At 37.7% G+C, this 25,997-nt stretch overlaps 1 protein-coding gene across 1 annotated transcript in view; it reads left to right on the top strand.

The window, feature by feature from the left end:
• LOC118774916 (X-linked interleukin-1 receptor accessory protein-like 2) overlaps positions 1 to 25,997 on the top strand; it is a 147,511-nt gene that overhangs the window by 99,973 nt on the left and 21,541 nt on the right. Inside the window, exons 5-6 of the mRNA XM_036524511.1 lie at positions 8 to 161; positions 22,076 to 22,150. Of these exons, the coding sequence (XP_036380404.1) occupies positions 8 to 161; positions 22,076 to 22,150 (229 nt within the window). The remainder of the gene's footprint in view (positions 1 to 7; positions 162 to 22,075; positions 22,151 to 25,997) is intronic.

Below are 25,997 nucleotides of genomic sequence, written 5' to 3'. Positions count from 1 at the left end.
CTTATAGGAATGTGAAAAGAAGACATGGAGGAGTACAGTGATAGTGAACACAACAAGTGTTTGGATCCCGGAGGTAGAAGAAGAGGATGGAGGGAATTACACTTGCGAGCTCAAGTATGGCAGCAGAGTGGTGCGGCGAACAACTGAGCTAAAAGTTACAGGTAGGCATTTTCACAGTCCAGCAGCCACTCATGCACACAAGGATCAGTTAATGAAGCTGCAAACTGTAAATCCCCAAACCAGCTTTATCCATTCTCTTTATGTCATTCTCTTTATGGCAACACATTTAATGAATGCCTGATAATCAGAGACTGCAGAAAGAGTAAGTTATTTGGTCTCTTGCTCAGCAAACTACTTTCTGAGTCTATAAAGTGAATGTGGAAAAACAAGGTATTAGACTACTAGCTATGTAATAGCTTGGCTTTTAGTGAGCTTTCTAAATATTTACCTGTAACTCTGACATTGTGGCTGGATGTTATGTTTCTGAGGCTGTTTCTGTGTGTGTCACACATATGTGATTTTGAAGTGCAAACATCAAAATCAAATCCAGGTGCAACTCCTATGCACCACCACAAAGACACATTCTGGTGTGGGGGTCACCAGGAAACAGCACCAGAATAACACAATATCCTTTAAGCTCTTCCCCTGGTTTAACTGTTTAGACACATGCTAAATCTTCCTTGGGTGGAACAGCCCTGATCTGATGGAGGTGGTGCTCTGGAAGTTACTCTGGATAAGAGTGTCTGTTAATTGAATGTAATGTAAATGTAATGTTATGCAATGGTCTTCATCACACTTCATCACACTGGTTTCACTGAGATGGTGATGTTGATTGTATGATTTGAGATTGTGAGGCAATAGAATAGTGAATGATTCAGGTCCTTTCCTGTATGGTTATATTCTAGAGGTTTCAGCTGATATTCCCTTTGGGAACAGGGATGTAGCCATATACAATAAAAAGGTTTTCAGAACTGTAAATAAATATTTAACAAATTAAATACCATCCTAATGTATTGCATCTGTCAATATATAATCAATCTTTTATTCAATTAATATTGCCTCAAAAGCAGAGACTGCTGTAATTAATTGTTCAGACATCTCCCAGAATATGTTTTTCTCCAGAACAGTATGAAGCTGGTGCATTTGAGGGTACAAGGCTATGACAGTGGGGAGACAGTGGATTAACACACTTGCAGATGTTTAGTGTGACACCTTCCGTGACAAGCTGAAATGCCAGAGCTAGCTTTCCCAGAGGCTTTTCGTCAGCGGGTGCCTGTGAGCAAAAGCAACACTCTGCCTGTCACAAGAAAGAAAATAAAGACCTGAGCAAATGGGATGTATGGTATGCAAACCAGCAAACCACTGTTACATCCTGTTAGCATGAATGAGTAATGCCATTGTAATGCCCTGTAATGCCATTGTATGACCTCCTCATTAATTTAACTGTGTTCAGACATGGCATACTCTTGAGTTGAATATGCCCGACCAAGATCATTTAGAATCACACTGTTCTTCCCTGCTGTGGCTCAACAGTTAGTTGAAGTGAAAATGGCCATAAGAAAGAACAATTAGCTTTCACCCACATTCATTACCTTGGTATTGAATTTTTTAACCATGTTCCAAGTTACATAAGATGCCTCTTAATGGCTAAATGGAATAACTGTTTCAGGCACTGTATAAATTTAGATGACATGGTCATTTATACCATTATAGTTTTGTACCAGGTAGTGTGGGCCATAAAGCTTACCCTAACCTATAACCCTAGAGTCTTTGTTTAAAAAAAAAAACATTAAAACAAGGTGTTGATTCAGATTGGGGTAATACTAGTTTAATGATAATAAAAAATGAATGGTTGAAGAAAGATTAATTCACACAGATGAAAATTACACATATAGGCCAAAGATTGCTAGTAGATAGCGGGCCTCAATCATCAAAATGTGTCATCAATATGTTGTTCTTTGGACATGTTTGCATGAAAACGTCACATTGGATTCATGAAACATGCAGAAGCACCCAAGTTTGTTCTTACTCTCCTTCATTTGATGATGAATCCCGATGGTTTTTAAATTAGATGTTTGTGCATGTTATCTGCAGTTAGCATAAGTTAATGCCCAACAATCCCATATAAGGGAATTTTGACTTCTGAGTCACAGGTCTAGCCGATGCTGCTGAGAAGAAAAAAGGCAGATATTTTGTCTGATTCAGAGATGTAAACATTCCTGACAGAGATGGATGCAAGAAAAAATGTATTTTGTAGTGGAATCAGTACAGTGTCTGGAACATTGGTAAATCACTGGTTGAAATAAGCACGACTTTGACTAAGGACTCCATTATCTTAAGTTTTCCATATGTTGTTTTATCTAACAATGAAATTTGTACCCAACATATAGAATGTTTGGGAGAGCAGACTTTACAGATGTAAGCTGGAAATAAAAGGTGCATGGCTACATGTAATCAAAATTTTGCCTCACGTTAATATACAAATCACAAACAAATGATATCAAATACAAATCACAGGAAAAACAAAGAGTGCATATAAAAAGATGCATAAGTTCTGAAAATGTGAGAAACAGCTAAAATCTAAGCACAGTTCAACAGTAATTGTTCTAACATGCACATAGGGGCCAATTCCTTAATTTTCAAGATGCAGTATATGCATTCTGACAGTGGTGCATAACATTACTCATGATTAGAAAACCAAGCCTCTATTTGACAGATATTGAATTTTGCATTTGAATTCATTCTATTTCATAACCTCACGCAATTATCAATAAAAGGCTGAGCATTTTCTTTCTTTCAGTGTGACATAATATTTTCTCTGAGGTCTGAAATTTGGAGGCAGGGACAGCTGATGAAATGCATCATTGAGATATTCTCAATTGATTACTTTTGAGCTTTGAATAATTAACTAGCATGATCAGTGAATCTGGCTACCCTAATGTACATAAATAACTACAAATAAAGTTCCCTGTCATATGCTGTTCTGTAAGAATAAATATCCATGTGTCCTGTACTACACTGTGTATGTTCTTCTGATCCACCAATGACTTCAGGAACCACTCAGGTTTTCCCTAAAACAACAGCTAGCTATCAAATACAAAAGGAAATAATTATGCTGTAACACATTGTATTATAATTCTGTCTTCTGAGAGGGGCACTTGGCATGACACTTTACATGTCCATGTGACTACAATATTCCCTACAGTTTAAGTGGTAGCTCTGGCCAGGACTCAGTACTGTGAAAGAGGTGGCACAGTTATAACAGTTGGAATGTGTCTCAGAACCACCTAGAGCTAGAGTTCCAGACCCCAAAATATTATAACCTTCTGTCTGTGGAAGGGGAAAATCCCTCCCTGAGACATGGTCTGCAGAGGATGATGGTGAGGATGAGGCACAAACAAATCCCCATTCCTCACTTAGATGGTATGGGGTTGGCAGACAGAATGTATGCAGCACTTTGGCTGAAAAACGTATTAATTTATGATTTATGCTGGTTCTTTTCTGAAAACCAGGAAGCCCTATAAATCTGCTCTGTAGTCCTGGTTATGTTGTTCTTGGTGCTGGCGATGGGGTCTCTCCAATGTGTATTAGGTTACAACAGCATCTCACATCTAATAGTTCCCAAAAATGTGGGTAATATTTTGTAGTCCGTTAGTTAGCTAGTAACTTCTCCAGTAGTTTGGTAACACTTTCCTACTAATGTGTCATTCTCTCACTATGCTGTACAGGCTACACCATGTCCTGCAAGACCTTTAGCATGTTTATACATATGTGTAAATCTTCATGATGTGGTTCATAGCTATGATGTGGTAAATAGTGACATAGCTATGAAGGGAGGGTAGGACGTATCCTTCTGTGAATACAGCCAATGCATTTTATCTGAAAATACAACTAACTAGGAGGCAAACACAAAATATAATATTATTCATCTTATTATGAAACATTACATTTTAAAGTATTGTTTTTGAAAGGGGAAAGCAACATGCCAATGCAGTTGTGGTAACATTTGCTATAATTGAAATAGTAGCTAGTTAGTTAGGTAGATAGCTAGGAAACAAAACAATTCTGATTGGATAGGGTACAGTACCACGAGTGAACTGACATAACTGTCCCAGGACAGATGGAAGGTATTTCAGACCACTTTTCTGGATAGCTAACTAGTGGTCTGAAAACTGCCAAGTTAAGACTACAGACCACAATATGTTACAACCATCTCTGTCCATGTGCTTCAACAAGCCCCTTTGTGGGATGCTACAGCACACACATACCTTCATAGAGTTCCTCCACACCAAATTTAAATTTACTGTTTCATATAAATAACTCAATAAGATGTTCAACTATTCATATACAGTAGCTGGTATGTCTGTGCAAACTTTTATATTGTCTATCTGCATTTATTTAATGCCTTTGCTGTGTTGTTTATATACCCAGTAACTGTGTTAGGATTTCAACCAAATACACAGCCATGTTTTACATTTTACAATAAAAATTGTTGATACTGACATTTCTATCCTTCATCATTTCATGCAGAATAATTGAAATTAATTACTTAATTTTTGTCACCAATAAGATGAAAACTTGAATCATCTGTGTTATTAGTAGGTGCTGGTCAAGAGGTGCCTTATAAACTGCCTTGTCTGTTGGGTACTTATGCATATCTCAAGTGTTTTAATGATCAGTTAATATAATTATTATGTTAATAATTGTTAACACAATACATTATCACGGTAGCCCTCCAGGAAAATGTTGTGATGCCAATATTAGGAATGACAGCATCTGTTGCATCCCAAATGAGAGACCTGCACACTTGTGATTTTGTGTGGAATTAATCAGGTCAATTCCACAGAAAGCACTTGACACATGCAGACAATAAGACATTTGTGTGAATTTCCAACAGAGCAACTGAACAGATGCAATAAATGACAGGTTCAGTGTCTTATGAACTGTGCTGGCAATGCTGAGATGGGGCCTACACTGTGCTAGTTGTCCTGTAGACTAAGGTCACACTCTTCCTGCCTATTCACATTGATACAATATTAGCAGCAATACAATCTGAGCAACACATGCTGTAATCCCTATACACTACTAACCCTTAGTCACAGAAGAATTAACTCCAGGCAAAAAAAAAAAAAAAACTCAATGTGCAACCAAATAAAAAAAAATCCTGTTGCTCCCTCTAATTGGTATTTTGTCTTCTAAATTCTGATTATAGTTATCCCAGATGGTGGTGAATCCATTCCAGAAGTACTGTAAGTTATTAGTCCCTGCTGAAATCTCTGCTATTTCTTGCATCTAATTTTTCAACATATTGTGAGAGCTGCAGTAGTGCAGTGCTGCTTGCAGGACTTTGTTTTCTAATCTTGCATTGCATCTCCTAAACAAACTTTTTTTCCCCTACGATGGAAGTCCATCTGAACTTCTTATCTTAAAATCTTAAGCATTGTAAATCAGGTATACAGTCTTAAATGTGTTTTGTCTTCATATGAACTAATTCCAACAAAGGCAGTAATGGCATAACGGATGGATATTATTCCCTGTAAAAACTGATTTTTTGGCATGACTCATTGCACTGTGCTCTTGTTATGGTTGCAAAATTTAATTATAACCAACTGTTTTAATTCAGCTGGTTATACAAGCATGGGGACAATGTTCCTAGGATGTGCAGCTCAAGGGCTGTTGTGATGGAACATATACATATACAGTACTTGCAGAAGTGAAAACAGTGGGGCTCCAGAGTAGCTGAGTGGTTAAGATGCTCACCTTGAGCACAAGTTGAGCTGAGCGGCCTGGGCTGGGTCCCAGGCATATTATCAAGCGATGATGACAGGGAGCTCACAGCAGTGCAACAAACCTGATTCTTTCTGCCAGGATGGATGGGGTGGATATGTCAGCAGGGGTTGATTGCCTCTGCGGCTTCAGGCATCCTGTGCCTTTAGGTTGTTTGAATGACAGTGAAACCGTACCCATACTTTAATAGGCACCTAGTGTAACAGTGTAAATAGGTAGGTTTAAATTACATTGGGACAACAAACCACTATTGTGGGTAAGACTTATTTTGATTGGTGTGTATAATTTGAGGCTTTTATTTTACATGTGTAGAGTGGAATTGTGGGTATCCTATAGAAGAGCATCTGACATGTGCTGTAGAATAAATGCTGAATGCTCCATCCACCTCATCTCCTGTGTAATACCTGGGGCAGCAGGCAGCACTAAGAAGGAGAACACACTAGCAGACTGTAGTTCACTGGGTGACCTGTAGTGTGAAAAATAGTTGCAGTTGGCCTGGAAGTATATTGGGTAATTGCATCTGGTACACCCCAGTGCTCCTGCACAAGTGCTTTCTGTGCTACTACGAGACTAATATATTCAATTGGTGATGCCAAAAGAGGAGTGCATCCTTTGCAGAAGATAGTGGTGATAGGTGATTATTCTAGTATATCTATAGTATCTGTTCGGCAGAATTATTCATGCATACCCATATTCATTGCATTGTGTTATTTTTCTTGAGTAGTTTAGTTTTGTATATCTGCACTAAAAACTGAATTTTATATGCACTAACTTTTTTTACTTTTTGATTATTAGGCCTGTGGAGAAGCTGGCCAATGCCTCTCACAAAATAAATAAACAAAAATAAATAAATAAATAAGAACAAACTTACAAAAAAAATCAAATAATTTAGTCTATAAATGTGAAAACAAAGAAACCCAGTCTTGAACTCATGCACCCTAGCAACTGATTACTCACAAAAGTGTGCTTCTTGCAGCACCCACAAAACTCTATTTAATGTGCCACTGTTTAGGCAGGCGTGGCCCATTCACCAATGTCTGTGTCAACAATGCGTCAACACAGACAATCGCAATTACAAACAGACAACTGGTTGGGATGCTATGGAGTGATAGTGATGTGACCTGCTGTTGGTAGATTTGGTAGTATTTCATGCTTTTTTAATACTTGTGACTGACATTTTAGCCATTTCATGCAGAGACACTTAAAAGGCACATCTCCAGAACTGAACTGAACAATATTTCCAGAACTGTGGTATTTCTTCTGAAACGTTTGGTCAGCATTCATGATTAAGGTTGGCTTTTGTGGCTGGATTGTAGTGGCTATAATGGAGCTCAGTGAGAATATGTATTGACCACCGGGCTCTCGGAATGTGGCTGTGGTTTTCCAGGATTAAATAAAGTAGTGTGCAGCTTCGTACATTTGAAGAGCTATATACCTTCGTTAGTTAAGTCTAAAGACCAAAATTGAAATCCATGTGATGAGATACACAGAAAAAGCGCTCAATAGTTGCAAATTGGAGTCAGCTCTGAAATTTTTTAAACAGTGTAAAGCATATGTATAAGAGAAATGTGTGACAACAGAAGGCATCTTTCCAAATCATTGTTTTCACCAGCAATAAAAGGGTGTGGGAGCATTTATAAGTCTTAGTCTACTTAATTCTTGGGGTCAGTGTCTCCTGTGATTTTATGAATTTAAACATGATTCAATTTTAGTTAAGAATAGAACATGTCTTCTAATCCTGATGCATTTAACCTTCTGTTGTTCAGAATTAGGAGATTATTTCAAAATCAATCATGAAGCATTGTGGTGCATTCGACAAGCAACTGATAAGTTGAGAGATGTAGGCAAACATTTAATTCTTTTTATCAATTAAATTCATTTATCAATTAAAGAAACATGTTCCCTGTTGCCCTTTTAGAACAAAGCTGTGTTCATACTATGATTGTAATGTTATAAATATTGTAACATGGTGAGAGGCTGAGCCTCAAAGTGCTGATAAAGTGTGCAATAATATCACAAGACCACAGAAAATATGGGAAAAAAATCAAGCATACAAGTCCAACAGGAGGAATCCAAACGGCAGGTTCAGTCCAAACATAGGTCAAAACCCAATCCAGGTTCTTCCCCAAACAAGGTCATGCACTAATACAGATTCTGTTTTGCACACCGCTTCCACAGCTCACAACAACAAATCCTCCTCACTCCCGCCCCTGATACAGGCGTGAGGGCTCATCTTGTGTTGATGAACCAAAATGCCTGTCAGGTGTGTCCATTGGGAAGGCACGGTGTGAGCTGAGGAAAAGGTGAAGCCACCAGTGGGGGAACTACCGGCCCTCAATCACCTCTCCACTTGTTGTGTCGTAGTATGTAATGTTATAATGTTAGAAATATATTTTATTATAGTTAAATAAATAATAAAAATGATATATATGTTTTTATTAGATTATTATATTTTTGAGCAGTACTCTTCAGTTATAATGGTTTCACTGGCTTCAAAATGACTGAGTGATGACATCAGGGTTCATTTACAAAGAATATCATTAGTCAGCTGTTAAGCTTTTCAGTAAATTCTGTGCAGTTGACAACTGCTTGTCACCATTATTACAGTGGTTTTGTATAGCCAGTTTTTTTAATATTGGAACATTAAATATGATATGTATATTATAAACCTCCACAATATTTAAAATGTTAAAAAAAAACTCCAAACGGTATGCTGTATACTGTATGTGCCTGTAATTATTTCAACTCCCTGTATATGCAATGTAAGATACTGCTTTATAGTGCAAGTCACTTTGAACACAACAAATTCTTCCAGCATTTTTTCCTTCATTTTCACTCTACTTTTCAGTGTTAATTTTTATGATGCGGGTTCTTGAAATGGAGAATGATAAAATGTGTCTACTGAAAGACGATGGAAAAAATCGTTGGCTCTATACAAGATATATTTTGCATATGCATGGAATTTGTTATGAGGTAAGATGCCAAAGTCACTGACCCTCTAGTCTGCTTACATTTCAGATCTGAATTCAGATCTGCTTTATAAGATCATAATGTAAATGAAGTTAAAATGCATTCTGCAAAATCACACAATGCCTGTAGTCATTGTGCTTTCATTGCTCATACTCACAAACAAATGCTTGTGAGTGAGAGTGTCAGGATTCTGTACTCTTAACAGTCACATTCTAATAATATTCCAAGGAATCAGGAATATAATTACAGAAGAGGAACATTCATTTTTGAAAACCTCCATCCAGCCATCAGTTATTACACTTTATCCTTGATTTTTTTAATTTTAGTGCACTTTTTCTGTAATGAAAATGATAAGATATTATATATATGATAATATTTTGAGTGCATAGAGGTATTTATTCTACGTCCACAGAATATATTTTTGATGAAAACATGCAGTGTATCATGTAACATTACAGCATCACACAATGCTGTCCAGTGGCAACTGCTGCTGATACTGTGCATTAATAGGCACACATTCCATGTTCATGTAAAATCTTTCCATTTTGGTGCTTGTTTCCCATATAAATCTTGTGAAAACAACCTGAAAAGATTTGTCAGGGCAAGCTGGGTATTAATCCTCTGGCACTTACAGTAGCTAGCTCCTTTCAAAAACTTCTTAAACAAGAAATTTGGGATTTTTTCTATTTGATTGATAGGGAGCTTATCGATGAGTCTGCATTAGAATGCAGGACATGGAGCAAGGCAAAGATAAATAGGTCGGGCCTGCCAAGCCTGGGAGAAGAGGTGAGACCACGGAAGAGTGAAGAAACTGTCATCAGGACCAGAGAAGGGCACCATATGATGTGAAGGAAAATTTAATTAACCCGATGCCACTGCCTTCCATCTAAGCAGCCTCTTTATTCAGCCCCAGACCACACTGTAGATAATGATTCTATTGAAAAACTGCGACTGTGTTATTTATGACCACCCGTGTTGGGCAGTGCTGCGACCTTGGGAAATCTAGGCCGACACTCTGATCACTCAGGGAAGAGGTATCGTCTTCCTTATCCATGCTGTTCCTGCAGAGCTTTCATTTCTGTCAGATCGGGAGACTTCAAGTGAGACCCCTGTACATGACAATTCCACACAAGTTCCACTGAAAGAATCCCAGCCGACTGCACTGGGCCTCAAACTGATGTCTTGATGCTACATACAGATTCTGTTTCAAGTAAGGGCAAAAGGCCAGTCCCTCTATTGTGCTAATCTTGGTTTACTACAAGAAGTGAAAGGGGGGTGGGATTTAATGTGATGCCTGTATGCAAGAAAAGATGCCAAAATCAGTCATGAGCAAATGGCCTAGAGGTTCAGCCACTTGAATGAGGACACTACGGAAAAAGTAGATTATTAAAACAGCAATCACCCATTAATTCTGATATCAAATTACTTTCCTCGGGGAAGTAGTTCATATTCACTGTGAGCTGGGAAGATTACAGAGTTAATGGTATCCTTTTGAACAACGCAAAAAAAAAATCATATGTCTATGTGCAGATTTCTTTGTAGACACTGACAATCAGAGGCATTGACAGGAATGTCTTATTGCAAAGCAAGGGGGGGGTGACAGGCTTTGTAATGAAATCAGGAGGCTGGTGGAACCTGCTGTGGCCTATTGTGCCAGGCATGATAGACTCCAGATAAAAGTGATTTATTTTCCCTCTGTAATGAGCTGGATAATTAATAGTGCTGACATCCATCACGTTCTAAAGGAGCCAATTGTCTTTGAAGTTTCCCCTGGGATACATTACTAGCAATGGAGCAGGTACAGAATGTAAACTGATGCAGAAGCAATGAAGTGTGAGATCCTTCAAGCGCGCATTATTAAAAAAAAAAAAGCTAATAGTTTATCTTTCAGTGTGGTAAGTAACAAAATGACCAGAGGGCTCCTAGCACAAGCAGACATTGAAGAGCACACTCTAAATGGATTTCCTTTGCATCAGCATGTGCCTGACATGGCTGGGAAAATGTGTGTCAAACACTGACACTTCATAATGTTATTTTTTATACCATTGCAAAAGACAGGATGGCGATTTATCCTTTACAAACACTGCCTTGAATACCGCTGAGGAAATCACAGAGCCTCTAGGTTATCTATTCTTCAGCAGTGATAATAACACGGCTACTACATCTGCTTCAATAAGACATCACTCTTACCATCTGATGTCAACTGACGGGACTTCATAACTGTCACCAGAAATCAATACAGCAGCGATGTGCCAGACACACATAAAAGGCACTGAATGAAAATATGTTTAAAGATAATTTTATAGACATCTTATTGCCTTCAGTGTCAATTCTAAGGCAGGTATCTGTAGTGTGACACAGAAGGCACCTCAGCTCTTCTCTCTTGAAGAAATCGGTGTCAAATTCAAGGGCCCTGGGAGAGACTGGTTAACTAGGTTTCAGTTCAAAGACTGAATATCAACAGATGTTTCAAAACAGGGATATTTGTTGATAAGATCCCCAAGAAACATGACACACAGTCCCCATTTCCTCAAGATGTTGAGCACAGAGACAGGGAGGTCTGCTTAAGGCAGTAAGGGCTAAGACAGTTAGAGCCAGATTCAGTCTGGTTGCAGTTAATAAAATAATTAGTTTATTTTTTGTAATACATACAAAGCATATGCCACTTAACCACCATGGAGAGCAGTATAACCTTTTCCAAGTGAATCACTGAAGCAGAGGAAAGTGATAAGCATACAGAAATTCAAGGACAGGAACAGGATGTGTCTGGACAAAGGTTGCAAGAAAGATTCTTACCACTCTGGCTCATGGGGACTCACCACAGAGCATGCATGATTTGGATTTCCCACAATCAATAGCTGTTCATTTGATGTGATCTTATGTCCCTGATAAGTGGTCAGTCTCATGATTAATTAGCTGGATTGAATCCAATCAACTGGTGTATTTGCAGCTAACTTCATAACCTGGATTTTTATCAATTGATTTGCTCTGTCTCCTTTCAATTGTTTGTATTGAAGACTGACAAGTATTGTGAAATCTCGACAGTGATATTGTTGTTTTAAATCTGTGCATAGAAAAGTATCTGTTTTGTTCAAAATATGGAACCAGTTTTAGTCATAGCAATAGATGGAGTTTATGTTTGTTTTCCCCCAAGATGGCACAATAATATAATACACTGAGTTAACTCACATAGCTAGCTTTTCTCATTAAGTCACTGTCATGCAAAAAGTATAGCCTGGATTTCATACAGTATTACAGCTGATTAGTCTTTTTGTGCAGAGCTGATTTGAAATAATTGTAGTAGCTGTATGCAAATGTCTGTAATGAGATGGGAATTTTCTCTTCTGAGAAACACTTAATAAGGGAAAACACATGCTTTAATAACCCTATTCAAAATTAAAAGGCTATAATGTTATATGCTTTTGAGTTTTCCTGGAGGACCTCATCAGATACAGGGCACAGGCGCAGATGTGAGACACCACAAGATGTGATTTAATTGAAGGCTGCATATTTAATGTGCAGCAGCCTGAGGCTGTGGATGTGGCCTGGCCCACTGTTTCACTTACTTCTCTTAATCTGAACTCTATAACAACATGCCCTGCCATCTGCTCACTGCTCTGCGGTCTGGGCCAGCTTGTGTGGTCTGCGTCCAGCTCCTCGTGAGCCGGGACACAGACAGACAGAGTACGAATGCTGGCACAGATGAGCCCTTTGATGGGTCCCTCGCAGGGAGGAATAGCAGTCCATTGGATACCTTTTACAAGTGATTACTGGTTTCATACACAATCGGAACAAACTCATTTAATGTGTCAATGTGTGAAGCCGCTTGTCCATGCCAGAAATGTAATGCTTTTTTTTGCCACTTGTTAAACTTCAGTTATGTTGAAATAGATACTGATTAAAAAAAAAAAACAAATTATCAGTATGACACCCCATCCACCCATACATACACATAAACACACAGGCCATGCATGTTTTACTGTGTGACAGCATGCATGTCAGTCTGCCTGCCTATAAGTACTGCTGTAAATGAGTGGTAAACAGTTGTTCTTACCCTTACGTTTAAATATAGTTTAACAGTATCCTTTAATTTTTTTGTGGCACAGTAGGGGTAATTGTATTCCTAAGTTCTCTGTAGCCTCGTGTATTTTTTTAATGAACAGCATTGTTGAGGTTATCACTGTAGATCAATTAATTGCCTGTGTGAAACTAGGTTAAATGTTACCAGGAATTGCATGAGCCACCGAAGTGAGGTTAAGTGGCTGCCATTGATCAAGTGGAATGGGTTTTATTAATATGCAGCCTAGACAGCTCTGGACCCACAGTAAAAAAATACAATATCAATGTGTATTTCAATGTGTATGTATACCTATACTTAAGGTATTTAAGACTTTAATGTGCAGAGTAAAAATTGTAGTTCATTTCCTACTTTGTATTGTCTTTTCTGTCTGACCTTAAACGACTTCAGTGAGATTGATGTATTATTGATGTGTTAATTGTCTCAGAGTTTTGTAAATCTTCAAGAAAGGGTTTGTCTTTACTTATGTCATATAATTGTGTGTTTTCTGGGAAACTCCTTTGAGCCATATGCTAATCAGACTTTTCATCTCACAGTCAGTCAGTGTATCTTGCAGTCAAGACTGGTGGAGACAAAGATTGCGGTTATCTCTCTGGAGAACATGACCAGGTGGTAGAAAACTATATTATTAGATACCTTTACCTTTAAAATTTTGACAGTTAAACAACACAATTATGGCAATGTACTGTACCTTACAGTAGTTAAATTGTGCATGAGTATTCGGCCAGGCAGTTACTTGGTATTACTGCCTTTGCGTCTTTCATATTACTGCCTCTGTGTCTTTCAAGTTCCTTTTTTTACTTTTTTTCCTCTATTGTGCATGCATTTAGAGTGATGTGATTGGCATGTCACACCTATATGCCCTGAAAATTTTCAAAAGTCTCAACTTATGAACTTACATCAAAGAGAAATGATTAAAAAAAGTTACTGAATGCAGAACAGAATGTATGCCCTTGACAAGTTTAAGCAGTAAACTTCAAAATAAACAATCTGAGCTTAATCAATAGTTATTCAAAGATTTATGTCCTGTTTTATCGTGCTGCTTCCAATGTCCACTATGTTTGCTGCACCAGTGTGTAGCTTCTTATATTGCAAGTAAGTATCGATATCATACTGAAATGGAACCTCAGATATCCTATATCAAGATCCAATAAGTTGTAAACACAACGGGCCCTATTTCAGGGGCTTAAGCACGATTTTGAAAAATGCAGACATGTTTAAGTAAATTTTGGTACAGTGCCAGCACATATGGCCCAAGCAGCAATTGGGAATAAGTCTTTACCAAGTAGAAGGTATGACTGCACTGGCCAGGAAAAATGCCTGCTATACCTTAAATAAAACATTCACACCAATGGTATGGTACATCAGTGCTTTCATAGGCAGAGGGAGTTGGTGCACGCTATAGATATATTTGATTTTCTGTGCCAGAGCATTTATTATTGTCATTATATGATTATCAGTTTTATGATTTTAGATTAATGGTATATTTGTTTCATGATTATTTTTCTTAGAGCAAGAATAGCAACTAATTCAACAGCAAACTATTTTTCTCCTGCTTAGACCTCCTGCTTAGTTTGCTCCTGCTTGGTGGGTGTTAGAGGAGTGTTCAGTGTGTGTGAGAGCTTTCCTGACCAAGCCTCATGTGGCATGGGATAAGGCAGAACTGACAGTCACTTGAAATATGTAAGCTGGTGGGCTGGTATGAGCCGCTGGTGAGGAACTGAAGGGCAGCTCTTGTCAAGGGAATTGCTGTCCATGGTTCATTCCACAGAACAGTTCCACAGTAAGGTTTTGTAAAGTTGTATCCCTGTGTATAGAGAACGCCCATCTGAGGTGGTATTACACCTTTTTTTAACTTTGAGGTTGTTATATGGTATTTACCCTGCTGTATACCTTGTTTGAATGTAAATAAAGACCAATGGGTTTGGATGATCACATGTCTGTGCCATCATGCTATATAAAGGGCAACCACCACAAGTTGTCTTTTCGTTATATTACAACCTATATTAACATTCTATTGATGTCCCACCTAAAAATCACCATTAGATGTAGGACATTGATACACTGCAGAATAAGAATTATGAGATTTTGAAATCCAAGCATATGCATATGAAAATGTGCATATTTTGCTGGTGTGGGAGTATGGTAGTCCTCCAGGGTGAGTCCCACTGAGGAACCTCTAATAGGGAATGTGTACAGATCCAGAAAGACTAAAGGATGGGCTCCAGGCTCCAGGCATAGTTTTCACATCAGTGTGACAAAATGGTGGTTCTCTGTCTTCTTTTTGTACCATCCTCTGAGGGACAATTCGCTTCAGATCTGTGTTATGGGAGATTAAGCAGGATGAGTTTTCTTCCAAAGCAGTTTTCATGTCTGGATACCTGAATGTGTGGAGGACACCCCCAGCTGGTTAACAGGCATAAAATATGGGGAATCTCCATGACAGGTCCATAAAACATTTGTTTGGTAAACTCAGAAAGCCTGAAACAAACACTCATTCAGTCTGAACAAAAACATTACATCAGTAGAATGACTACCCCATGCAGAAAACAACAGTCTCCTTTTCCCCAGCTGTGCTGCACCTTGCACCTTCAGCCTTTTGTATGTTGGAGAGCTTGCCATAAAAATTTAAATGAGAATGATTGCAAACATCTCATTAAAACTAATTAAATCTCTTTCTTATGAACACCTCAGATGAACAACGTTTGGAATATGTGCCTTGATAAATCTGCTCCTTGATCAGGTCCCCATTGAAAGGTCCTATTTTAAGTACTCCACTCTGCAATTTGCAGTGGGGATTTAATGTGCTATTGCTTGAACTTGGTCAGAATAGAACTTTTTTTAATTAGAAAGATTCAAAGATGAGTGATCTCTCCACTGAGCTCCTTCTATTGTAACTGGAGTGGAGTGATAACACTAATGTCTATAGTGTCATCTAATTTTTCACTTAGAGGCAGAAGGAAATGAGGCATTAATCTTAAATCATGTCAGTTTTCATTTTCTGATTAAAAAGGGGGGCTACCTGAAGAGGCATACGTGTATCAGCTGGAGTGGTGATTACTTGAGTTTTGAGTTCTTCCTCCTAAAGTTGAGCCAGAATGAAAAGTCTGCTGTAGAAGATGAGTTGTGTGGAGGAGTGATAACAGTCTGGACTCATAACCTTGAACTTTGAATGCTGAGGCATATTTCAAGTCTGACTCTGCAACTCTTCTGACATAGTCTTTGTCCAAACGAATAGGTTCCAGAATTTAAGTTTATCGAGGGTAAAAATTATTAATCAAATGAAGAGAGTACAATAATAAATGTCAACGTGTTAGGAAAAGGTAAGGTGGAGATGCATAATGGAAGTTAATATCTTTTTCACAGTCCAGAGGTCCGGGGCAGGAGTAGACTTCCTGTTGAGTAAACAGCTGTGTGTGCACTTCTGAGCAGCAGACATTTGTATAGTCATCTTTGAGCATAAGACATACTGGGCCCTATTTTCAATTTAGGTTCTTGTCTAACTCCTCACACCAAAGTAGGACACAAAGATCCATGAATATTTTTTGTTTTGTTGTTTACATTCAAACGAACAGATTAGTTGAATAAGTGAACCGAAGCACTCAAAGAACTTCCTACAGGAAAGAAATTGATGTGTGTGTGTGTGTGTGTGCGCGTGTGTGTGTGTGTGTGTGTGTGTGTCTTCCAGTGTTGCACATCTTTGGACAAATACTAGAGATTATGTAACTTCAAACATAATCAAATTGCTGATTAACACCTGAAATAGTAATGATAATCTTATGCTCAATAACTTCCTAACATGACTACCAATGTCAGATCATAGTCATATAAACATCTAAGTGAAATTATTATGAGCAAATTTGGCACATGGGTCCAGTGCTGAAGTATGTGCCTACTACAGCCTGTAGGCAATGTTCTTGCAACACACTACTGCATGACATGCAGTGTTTTACATTTTGATCCCTCATTTCCCAGACACAGCCATAGTAAAACGCATGCCAAGTTGCAGCCACAACCACAAATCTCCTATGAATTTGAAGGGAACAATTATTCACTTAAATTTACTTAATCACCTATGTCTGCTTGTTTGCATATGCATATTCTTTATTTTTGCAACTCTTATTCCTGCATAATTTTACAACCATCTCTGAAACAAGGCCAATATATGTTTAAAGACATTTTTGAAGTATGATTTTTTTCAGTTGTCTGCATTGAAAATACTTTACTTGTGCTTGGAATCTTTTATTTTTTTAGGCAGTTACTTTCTAAGCACATAATTTCCTAACCCACAGTTTCAGTTCTTTGAAAATTGGGCCTATTGTCAAAAAAAATGCAAATAAGTATCAGTGATGCATAATGAATTAACAATAAATCACTGGTATATACTGTACACATGATTTTTAAATTATTAATATAGCAGCTTTGATCTAAACTGTGCTGACAGTTTCATGTCAAAAATAGCATAAATACAAGTATCATGCATTATTAATGATAAATCTGCAGATGAGTATGGGCATGATTAAAATATAATGAAGGAGTTATTTTGTGGACTGAAACTGAAGTGTCCAATTCCCAGCAGCAATGAGAATTTAAAGATTAATGTGCATTTAAGGTCAAAATAAATCTGTAAATTAAGTTAAATTAGAGGGATTTATTGTATTTGCCCTCATTCTTTTATTGTTATCAAGAATTCAGCTATATTACATTTGATGGAAGGTTAAATGCATGTTTTACGATAATAAGAAAGACACTGATGGAAAAACATGGCTGTATTACAATAAATAAAGGCAGTTTGAGAGCTTGGTTGTATTCTTGTTTTGTGTAGTCCAAAAGTGACCAGCCAGTGGCACAAGCCACCTGTGCTTATACAGTGCTGTGTGTGTATCAGATGATGTACTTTAAGTAATTTTCAATCTAATTTTCAAGCTATAAAGCTAGCTAGCTGGCTTGCAAGGGGGCTGTGTAGCATCACCTTTGTCTACCTTATGTTGCCTGACTAGCAGATCATTTCTCTAATTATTAACAATCTAACTGAGAAACCAAGACTGGTTAACAGTGATGAAATACGAAACTATTGTCATCGCTTGCTAGCTACTTTCTATGTGATGCAAAATGTCAGCACCACTGTTTTGCAAAGTAGCCACTAGCTACAATACCCTAGGTTAAATGCTGCTGCTGAATAATATTCCACCTGTAATGTAGTGACACAGGCACTACCTGGTATGCAGTACACAAAAAAAAATTTTAGTGGTATGTCAACCCATTAAGACACTTTCAAGAGTCAATCATTTGCTATTACTGCAGGTTTACATTTCAGAAAACCTGAAAGTGTTATCCAAAGGTGGGAACAGGAGGCAGGGACAGAACACCAGATAGCGTAGGCACTTTCTGCTCAAAGCAGAATCAAAATCACAATTTTACATTAAATTGAATTTTACATTAAATTGAAGTTTAAAAAACATGATGATTTGTGTAATAACCTTTGAAATTAAGTATCTTATCAAAAGTACAGTAATTATTAAAACTCATGGCATTTTATGAGCTAAAAATCATGTAGCTATGTCATGGTACAGTATGTAACCACTTAAAAATGTTTAAGAAACTGGCTCACACACACAACCTGTAATTTAGAACTTTTGAAATTTGGAATGTAGCAGGAGGGTGTGATGATCTGGGAAAATGACAGTGTTAGGGAATTATCCTTAGCCATATGGCATTTAAGCCACTTTTCTCCATCAAATTGCTACTGTTAGAGGGTAGGAGAATCTGAAAAATGTATCTCACACTTCCCATTTGACCAGAAAGGTCACCAGCAATGATCTATATGCCTGTATCTGTATGTGTGGTCACAAGTGAACATATCAGCAAAAAATTCCCATCTTTCAGTTTTTCTGTCAACATGTGCATTCAGGTGTCTCTTCACACTTTAACACATTAATCTCAATGTTAACACATGACCCATCCAACAACATCAGTCAAAAACCATTACACTGTGTTTTTCAAATTTGGTTTGAAGACAGGCAAATCATTCCATTATCTTGATTACTCATTTAAAATAATATAAATTCCCATTTTAAAATAATGGTAAAAAAAAGAGTTTCATCCGTCAGACAATACTGCCTCTATATAACAAATGGTCCCTGCTGCTGTCAGACCTAATTAGGCTTTGGCTGTAAAGAGGAGAATGCAGGCACTCAGGAAGAGCCAAGTAGTGTATCTGGCCACATCAGAATGCTTGGGCTACCTGGGGATGAAGAACAGACTTTACCAAATGGAGGGATGGCAAATATCCAGGTCTTAATAAATGTTACCATTCTGTAAAACCCTACAAATGTGGATGCTGGCCTCCCCGCTGTTGCCGCCCATCTGTTTGCGATTGCGCTTCACTCGTAGCAGACTGAGGGCTCCCACTGCCAGCAGACTACACACTGTCACATGGTTTGCCATGTTTTAGTTTCTCACATCTTCAAACCTGCAGCCACAAACAATTGTTTAATGTCTATGTATATATGTCTTCTGTGTACTTTGAGTGCATAACATCTCTTCTGTTCACTGTGTGTGAATCTTCAGTTGGTCCCATCATAATGTGAACATTCTTCTCAATTGTACAAACAATAAGGTCTTTACCACAAAAAACATGAAAAATCCCGTGGCTTGCAGATCTGCAAACACCTTTTCAAAATTAAATTATTACTTAAATACAATGAATGCAAACACATTCAGATTGTGAGACAATTTAGATAGTGGTGCCTCTTTCAAATACTTGGTCAAATATATGGATTACTCAACAGAAGTCCAATAAATTCAAAATACAAAACATCTGTACTGCCATAGAAACCATATAAGATAATTATTCAGGATTACTAAGCATCAGTCCTTTTTTGGGGTATCATATTTTCAGCCATATCACAGACGATAATCTCTCCTGCCCTATATGTCAGAAAGGATGCTCTTGTATGCTGGAACTGTTTGTGTAACCCTATATGTCATCTACATCATATAAGCAGTGGTAATACAAGAGAGTGGTAGAAGGTGACACTGCTTCATATCAGTTTGTGAACAATTTCAGCAAAGTAAATGCAATAAAAGGGGAAAAAGTTAGCACTCAAACTCAAAAGAAGCCACATTTATGGAAATTAAGAATGTTTGTAATCTACGATAATTGTAATATCTCAGTATTGTGTGAATGGTCTTTGAGTTGATTGCAGTTGCTTCTGATAGCATACGTTATGCTCTGAGGCTCAATCAAAGATCAAATTTTCACAGGTCTGTTGAAAAGACTCAAGAACCACACTCATCTATTATGAAGTTGAATTGACTTTGGTTTTGGGAAGAATAAAACAAATCAATCTTTGTACAGTTGTTCACACAACTGCAAAGAAAACTAAACTTCTAAAATTAAAAAAATCATTTTACTGGGGTACAGATATATATAAAGTATATTGTGATTTAAGTATAAAGATGTCTGAACTAGTTGAGTGAGGTAAAATCCATTCTTCATAAAAATGGGAATACTTAAAAAATACATTTGGTTATAAGCCTTGCTGTGTATAAAATGTTTAATTTGAGATTTACATGGAGCCAATTCACTGCTTCACTGGAGACAGCTTAATTGTTTCCCAACATTTGATCTAGGAACTATCAATCATCCAATTAGAGAGATGAGATTTTAGAGAGATGAGATTTATCTAGGATATCTACTATTATATATTTTTGTCAAAATCTCTTACTCAATACTTGTTCTCTGTGACTGTCTAGAATGTAGAGGTTTAATAATTAGCCTGTCCACAGCAGTGGTTGGTACACCTTGTCATAACCTTGCTTTAGTTTTAAAGTTTTATTACTCTGGGGATCATCCTAAAGACAAGAAAGTGGGTAACATTGAAACTTCAAGATATTAATATGTCCATCATTAATATTGCTAAAGAAGGATACAGGGTCTATTTATAATTAACTGAGGGGTCAGAGATGGTGTTCTCTCTCCCATGGGTTAGTCAGCTGAATAGCTGGGACCGCATGGGGTTGGACAAGGTAGAGATACTGCAAGGACCCAGCTGGAGGTGGACCGCTGAAGTGCAGGGCCAAATGGAGGTCTAGGCTAGCTGAGGGTTGGTCAGATTGGCAGGAGAATAATAAGTGGTATGGGATGATAAGAATGATAACTTTCATTTGCATGCTAAAGCTGCAGCTGCCCCCCCACCCTCCAAAGATGGATGAGGGGTCCCTGCCTCACCCTTCACTCCTGCCATACTTGTTTCAGACACAGAAAAGGCAAAATTAAGCAGGGCCAAAAGATAAGGTTTTTTGTGACACACAATTTCCGCACTTTCCTTGATGTAAGGGTTACAGTGAGGGTTCCCTGCTCCTTTCTTTTGCCATCCGTATATGAGAGAAATGTTCAACACATCACCCTATTGTTGCAATGTTAATTTGTGATTATATAATGACAAGCCCAGTTCTTGATGCAGACAAAATTTTGCTGCTGAACTTTCATGGCTGTGAAGTTTTCATTCATGCATTATATTTCATTGTCACAAGGTTCAGAGATGAAGAACGAAGTTTAAGTTTTAATAATCATTCACGCGGCTATGCAATGACGTTTCTGAAATAAAACTGAAAAGTACTTATTAGTGCCATACATTCACCACTGAAACTTTTTGATTTCACCACGGAGATAACATTTATATACCCTTGCTACTTTTCACAGTGCACTGTTTAAGATTAAATACTTCTAGTAAGTTTAAAAGTGGTCTTTGCAGGTTTTATAACATTAGGCTGAATAACTGTGTGATTAATCCACTGAGCTTTTCATCAAAGCAGCATATGATGGAACTCTTCTGTCCCACGCATTATCAAGAGTCATGCTATTAGAACACTCTGAAGGCCTAAAGTGTTTCTCATCTATAGTCCTCTCTGGAGTCCATTATTTCATAATGTATGTGTGTGTGTGTGCTTGTGCGCGTGCGTGTGTGTGTGTGTGTGTGTGTGTGTCTGTGTGTGTCTGTGTGTGTGCGTGTGTGTGTGTGTGTAAATTTACATGCATCATGTGTAGGTGTATGTTTGTTTGTAAGGATGGGGGTTGTGAGAGTCTTGTGAAATGAGGACCAACCTGAGGAGAAATGCGATTCAAGTGGGTTCTCTTGATGACTGCTCAGAATGGATTTGCCTGCATGTATTCACCTGTGAAGATGGTGCTCTTCCCTCTGCCTGTCCTCTCTCATGTCAGCTTTTATGTTCCAGCTCTGCTCACCGCTAGACCCCCGAAGGTACTGTTCCCTGAGGAGAAGCAGCCAAGTGTTATAGAAGCCCAACTGGGTAAGTCTTCCTCTAGTTGTGTAGCTTGTAACAGTTGGGTTAAATCACAAAGTGCAATACAGACTCACTGCTGCCTCCATCATGGATCATATCATGGTTGGTCACACTGGAGTTTAATGCATGACTACTGTAGTTTGGTTAGCCTCAATGGAAGATATGAAAACAGGAGGGCTCTTCATTGTGGTGTTGCTTACTGATAATAGTGTGGTCAACTTTGTTTATGGTATTTAATCCAATAGGAAACTGGGTTTGTCTGCTATTATGGCTGAGAGAGGCCTGCTGTTGTTATTTGACTCATATTTTAAGGCACACTGAAAGCTGAAAGCTTAAAAAAGAGGAAATATCAATTTGTGCACCCACATAAACGTCATAACATAGAATAAGATAAATTCATGCAGCTACAACAAGACATCACTGTGCTAAGACTGAATTCTCATTGTGAATGTCTGTGGAAGCAATCTCATTAAGCAGCTTAAAATTCTTATTGAAAAAAGTGGAGACTGCAATCAAAGTAATTTGTCTGAAGACAGATTTGCAGTAATAGATCTAGGAGGTAATGAAAACTCATAATAACCAGTGTTGTTTTATTTAAAGTAATTGCTCCAGATTAAATAAGGTACAGAATTCCCTGGACCTTTGTTTCCATATTTAATCATGAGCTTGCTTTTACCTGAGTGTTTGGGCAAGCATTCATCAACAATGAAGCAACATGCCACCAGGAAAAGAATCCTTCCTTGTTCCTTGAATTTGAACTTTTCACAACCAACTCTGATTGTTAACTGAGCATCAAAAATAAAATTGAATGATACTCCTGTTTCAGGAAGACAAAAATAGATTTCAGAGGTAAACTTTTGGTAAATTACAGGTCACTATTCCACATTCTGTATGTACAGAGATTATGAGAATGTGGTTGGAAGAGATGGTGCTTTGTACATTTCTGAACAGATGTCTTCTCCTTAACCATGAAGTATTCAAAAAATATATATCCATACAAAATCATGAGGTACAGTAAGTTCATCTAGAGGCATATTCCATTGTATTCATCAGATGAGAAAGGCAGAGCAACATTACTGGAGTTTAAAAGCTGGCAGCAAAGTACACTGCACTTTCTTTCCTTCTCTTGTCTCTGTTATGGCTTTGAACAGTTTGGGTTGAAATCACAAGAGCCTGTGGTCTGTCAATGTATGTCTATAGAGGTTCAAGGTTTTTCAAAAAACCTAGTGCAGTTTACTTGTGCCTTGTAACATACTTAGACACAACTAATGGTTTGTACTTCCACAGAAATCAGGAAAACAATCAAACATGTAATATATCACAAAATCTAAGCCTACCAAATAGACCAAAACATGAAAATATTTCTCCACAATGTTTATGTAAAATATAATTCTGTTGTTGCTAGCTCAGTGTTTTATTGAATGCAAATACTCTGTTTTGTTTTGTTAGTATGTGGAATTATATATCTGCATCATTTTCCTGCAGAACGAATTATTATGTAATGTTCCCTTTTCACTGTGGTTACTGTATTTTAGATAGAATGGCGAGTTGTGTCACCTTAGCCAATTAAAGTTAATAGAGTAAGCAGTCTGGATAACACAGCATAAATCTCCCCCATCCGACAAGCTTCTTGCTTTTACCCCAGATTTCATGCCTTATGCCAAAGGCATTACCTCCAGGCAGAAGGTTTGCTGAGGTATCAAACAAATATATAGACTCAGCTGAGAATGAGAAATATATATCTCCCAGTTATGAATGACAGTGTGCATTATAAGCAATAAAAAATGTCTCAGTTAAGGGAAATATATGATAATAGATGTTTATGTATTTAAACCTGTTTTATCAAACACTCTTACATAACAATGCATTTGTTGGCTGTGCTTTCTGAGCAAGTGAATGGTAAAATTGTATTGCCTGTAATGATTGTCTACTGCTTCTCGCTATTTATTATGACCACTGCAGCTGACTCAATGTGACAAGTTTTCTAATAGATGTAGCTACTCTTACCTTATTGGATTTTTTATTTTGTATGGCAGGTACCTTTAATCCAGAATGACTTAGAAGCTCATCTTGGTAAGATGTATTAAAATGTATGTCATAGGAGTACCAATAACAACATAAAACAAAAAAAAATGTTAGTGTTAATAAATATGTATTTTGGGGAGTTCATATGTGAGACAGCTAAATATTGGGAGGAAAGTATGGTAATAAATGCAGGAGAAATGTCTAATGCAATTTATCAAGGCAGTTGTTGACGAGATGTTATTCCATGTGTACTTTACTGCCTGGGGAAAGCATGTGTTAGTTTTGGTTTAGGTAGGAGAGCATTGTCATGCCTGCTCAGCGAGTGCGCCAGTACTTGCATTTCCCAATACTCAGGAACGACTGCATAAGTGAAAACATTGATTTACCCAGTTGGTGTAGTTGAACGTACCCACACTCCATTGATCTATCCATCAACTAGGGGTTGGAGTGCCCTTGTATGACGTCTTATTCAAACATCCAACATTTCATTTCATCCGAATAATATAGTGTGTGTGTGTATATAAGTCATTCATAAAATGCACATGGCAAAGCTGTGCAAATGCAGCTACATGACATTGGCCTGTAGCTCCAAAATATCGGTAGTTAATAATTGCATCTTAGCTGGCAGTGGTTCTGGCAGCTGGACTGTTAGGCCACAGCTGTCAGTGTTAATTAACTCAGGGTATGCTAAGTGCAGGAAAGTTTAATAGCACTGTGAAAATCAACTCCTCATAACCTTTACACAAGAAGGGCCTATAATTAGCAACAGGGTGCCTGATTAGAAGAATCAGCATCTTGGAGAAGTGACATGATGAGGCAGAGCCTCTGACTCCAGATCAGCTCTGCCTCCACAGGGCAGCTAATGAGAGAGGAGCTCTTAAAACATTTCACACTGTGTATGACAGCACAGTTAACAGGATTAGACTCATGGCCGAAGCTTTTGCAGTGATGTTGAAGCATGAAAGTTATAATCAGAAGAGAAACAGATTTTGAAACAGGCAAGATTTTGAAAATGATACAACACATTTGTACCTCTAACTGTTTAGAGTTTGTGTAATGGCACATTATTCTTTGTTATTACGTCCACAGCATATGTCTTAAAGCATATTGTTTTCACTTTGAATGGATACATTAAGATATTTCAGTCATTCTTTTGATATTTTCTGCAAAGATGAAGAGGAACAACTCAGTGCTTAATGGAAAAGTTTGTTCTTTGCTGCCTTTGAAGAAAACAGAATATACTGACGATTCAGCACATGGACACAGTCATTGGCTATGCATGTTCTTTCACCACTAATGTATTGAATAAAGAGCTGTGTCTTTATACATAAACTGTCAATTTATGTGAAAGGTTCCTGTCATCTTATAGATCCAGCAAGGCTTTGTTGCCTTTTAATTTCATTTTAGTCAGTTTTCAAAACCTTTGCCACATGTAGACGGCCTTTTGAATGTGGATAACTGAATAGGTGTGTATTTATGAAGTCAAATGAATACACAGAGAAAGACAGGAAATGGAGCTCAAGGTCTGTCCCATGAATGCAGAAAAATGTGTACAGGGATTTACAGGGGGGGAGGATTTAGTTCTTGAAGGGATACAACTCTTCATCATTTGCTGTCACAAGTTGGGAGATAGAAATTGTTTGAATTGTTTTGAGGACAGAGACAGAGGGTTAGGAGAGAGATGAGAGGACATCTGTATCAGGTTGCCTGATTTCAGGAATTCACAAAAAAGAAGGTTATACATATAAAACCATGTTTAACCATGTTAACCATGTTTTTGGTTATTTATTTATTGCCTCAGAACAAATTTATCAGGGCATGGACCCCA

This window comes from Megalops cyprinoides, chromosome 3 (assembly GCF_013368585.1).
Source record: "Megalops cyprinoides isolate fMegCyp1 chromosome 3, fMegCyp1.pri, whole genome shotgun sequence".
Lineage (NCBI taxonomy): Eukaryota > Metazoa > Chordata > Actinopteri > Elopiformes > Megalopidae > Megalops > Megalops cyprinoides.
Note: the sequence above shows the minus strand (reverse complement) of the source record. Positions and strands in the feature narration are given on the sequence as shown.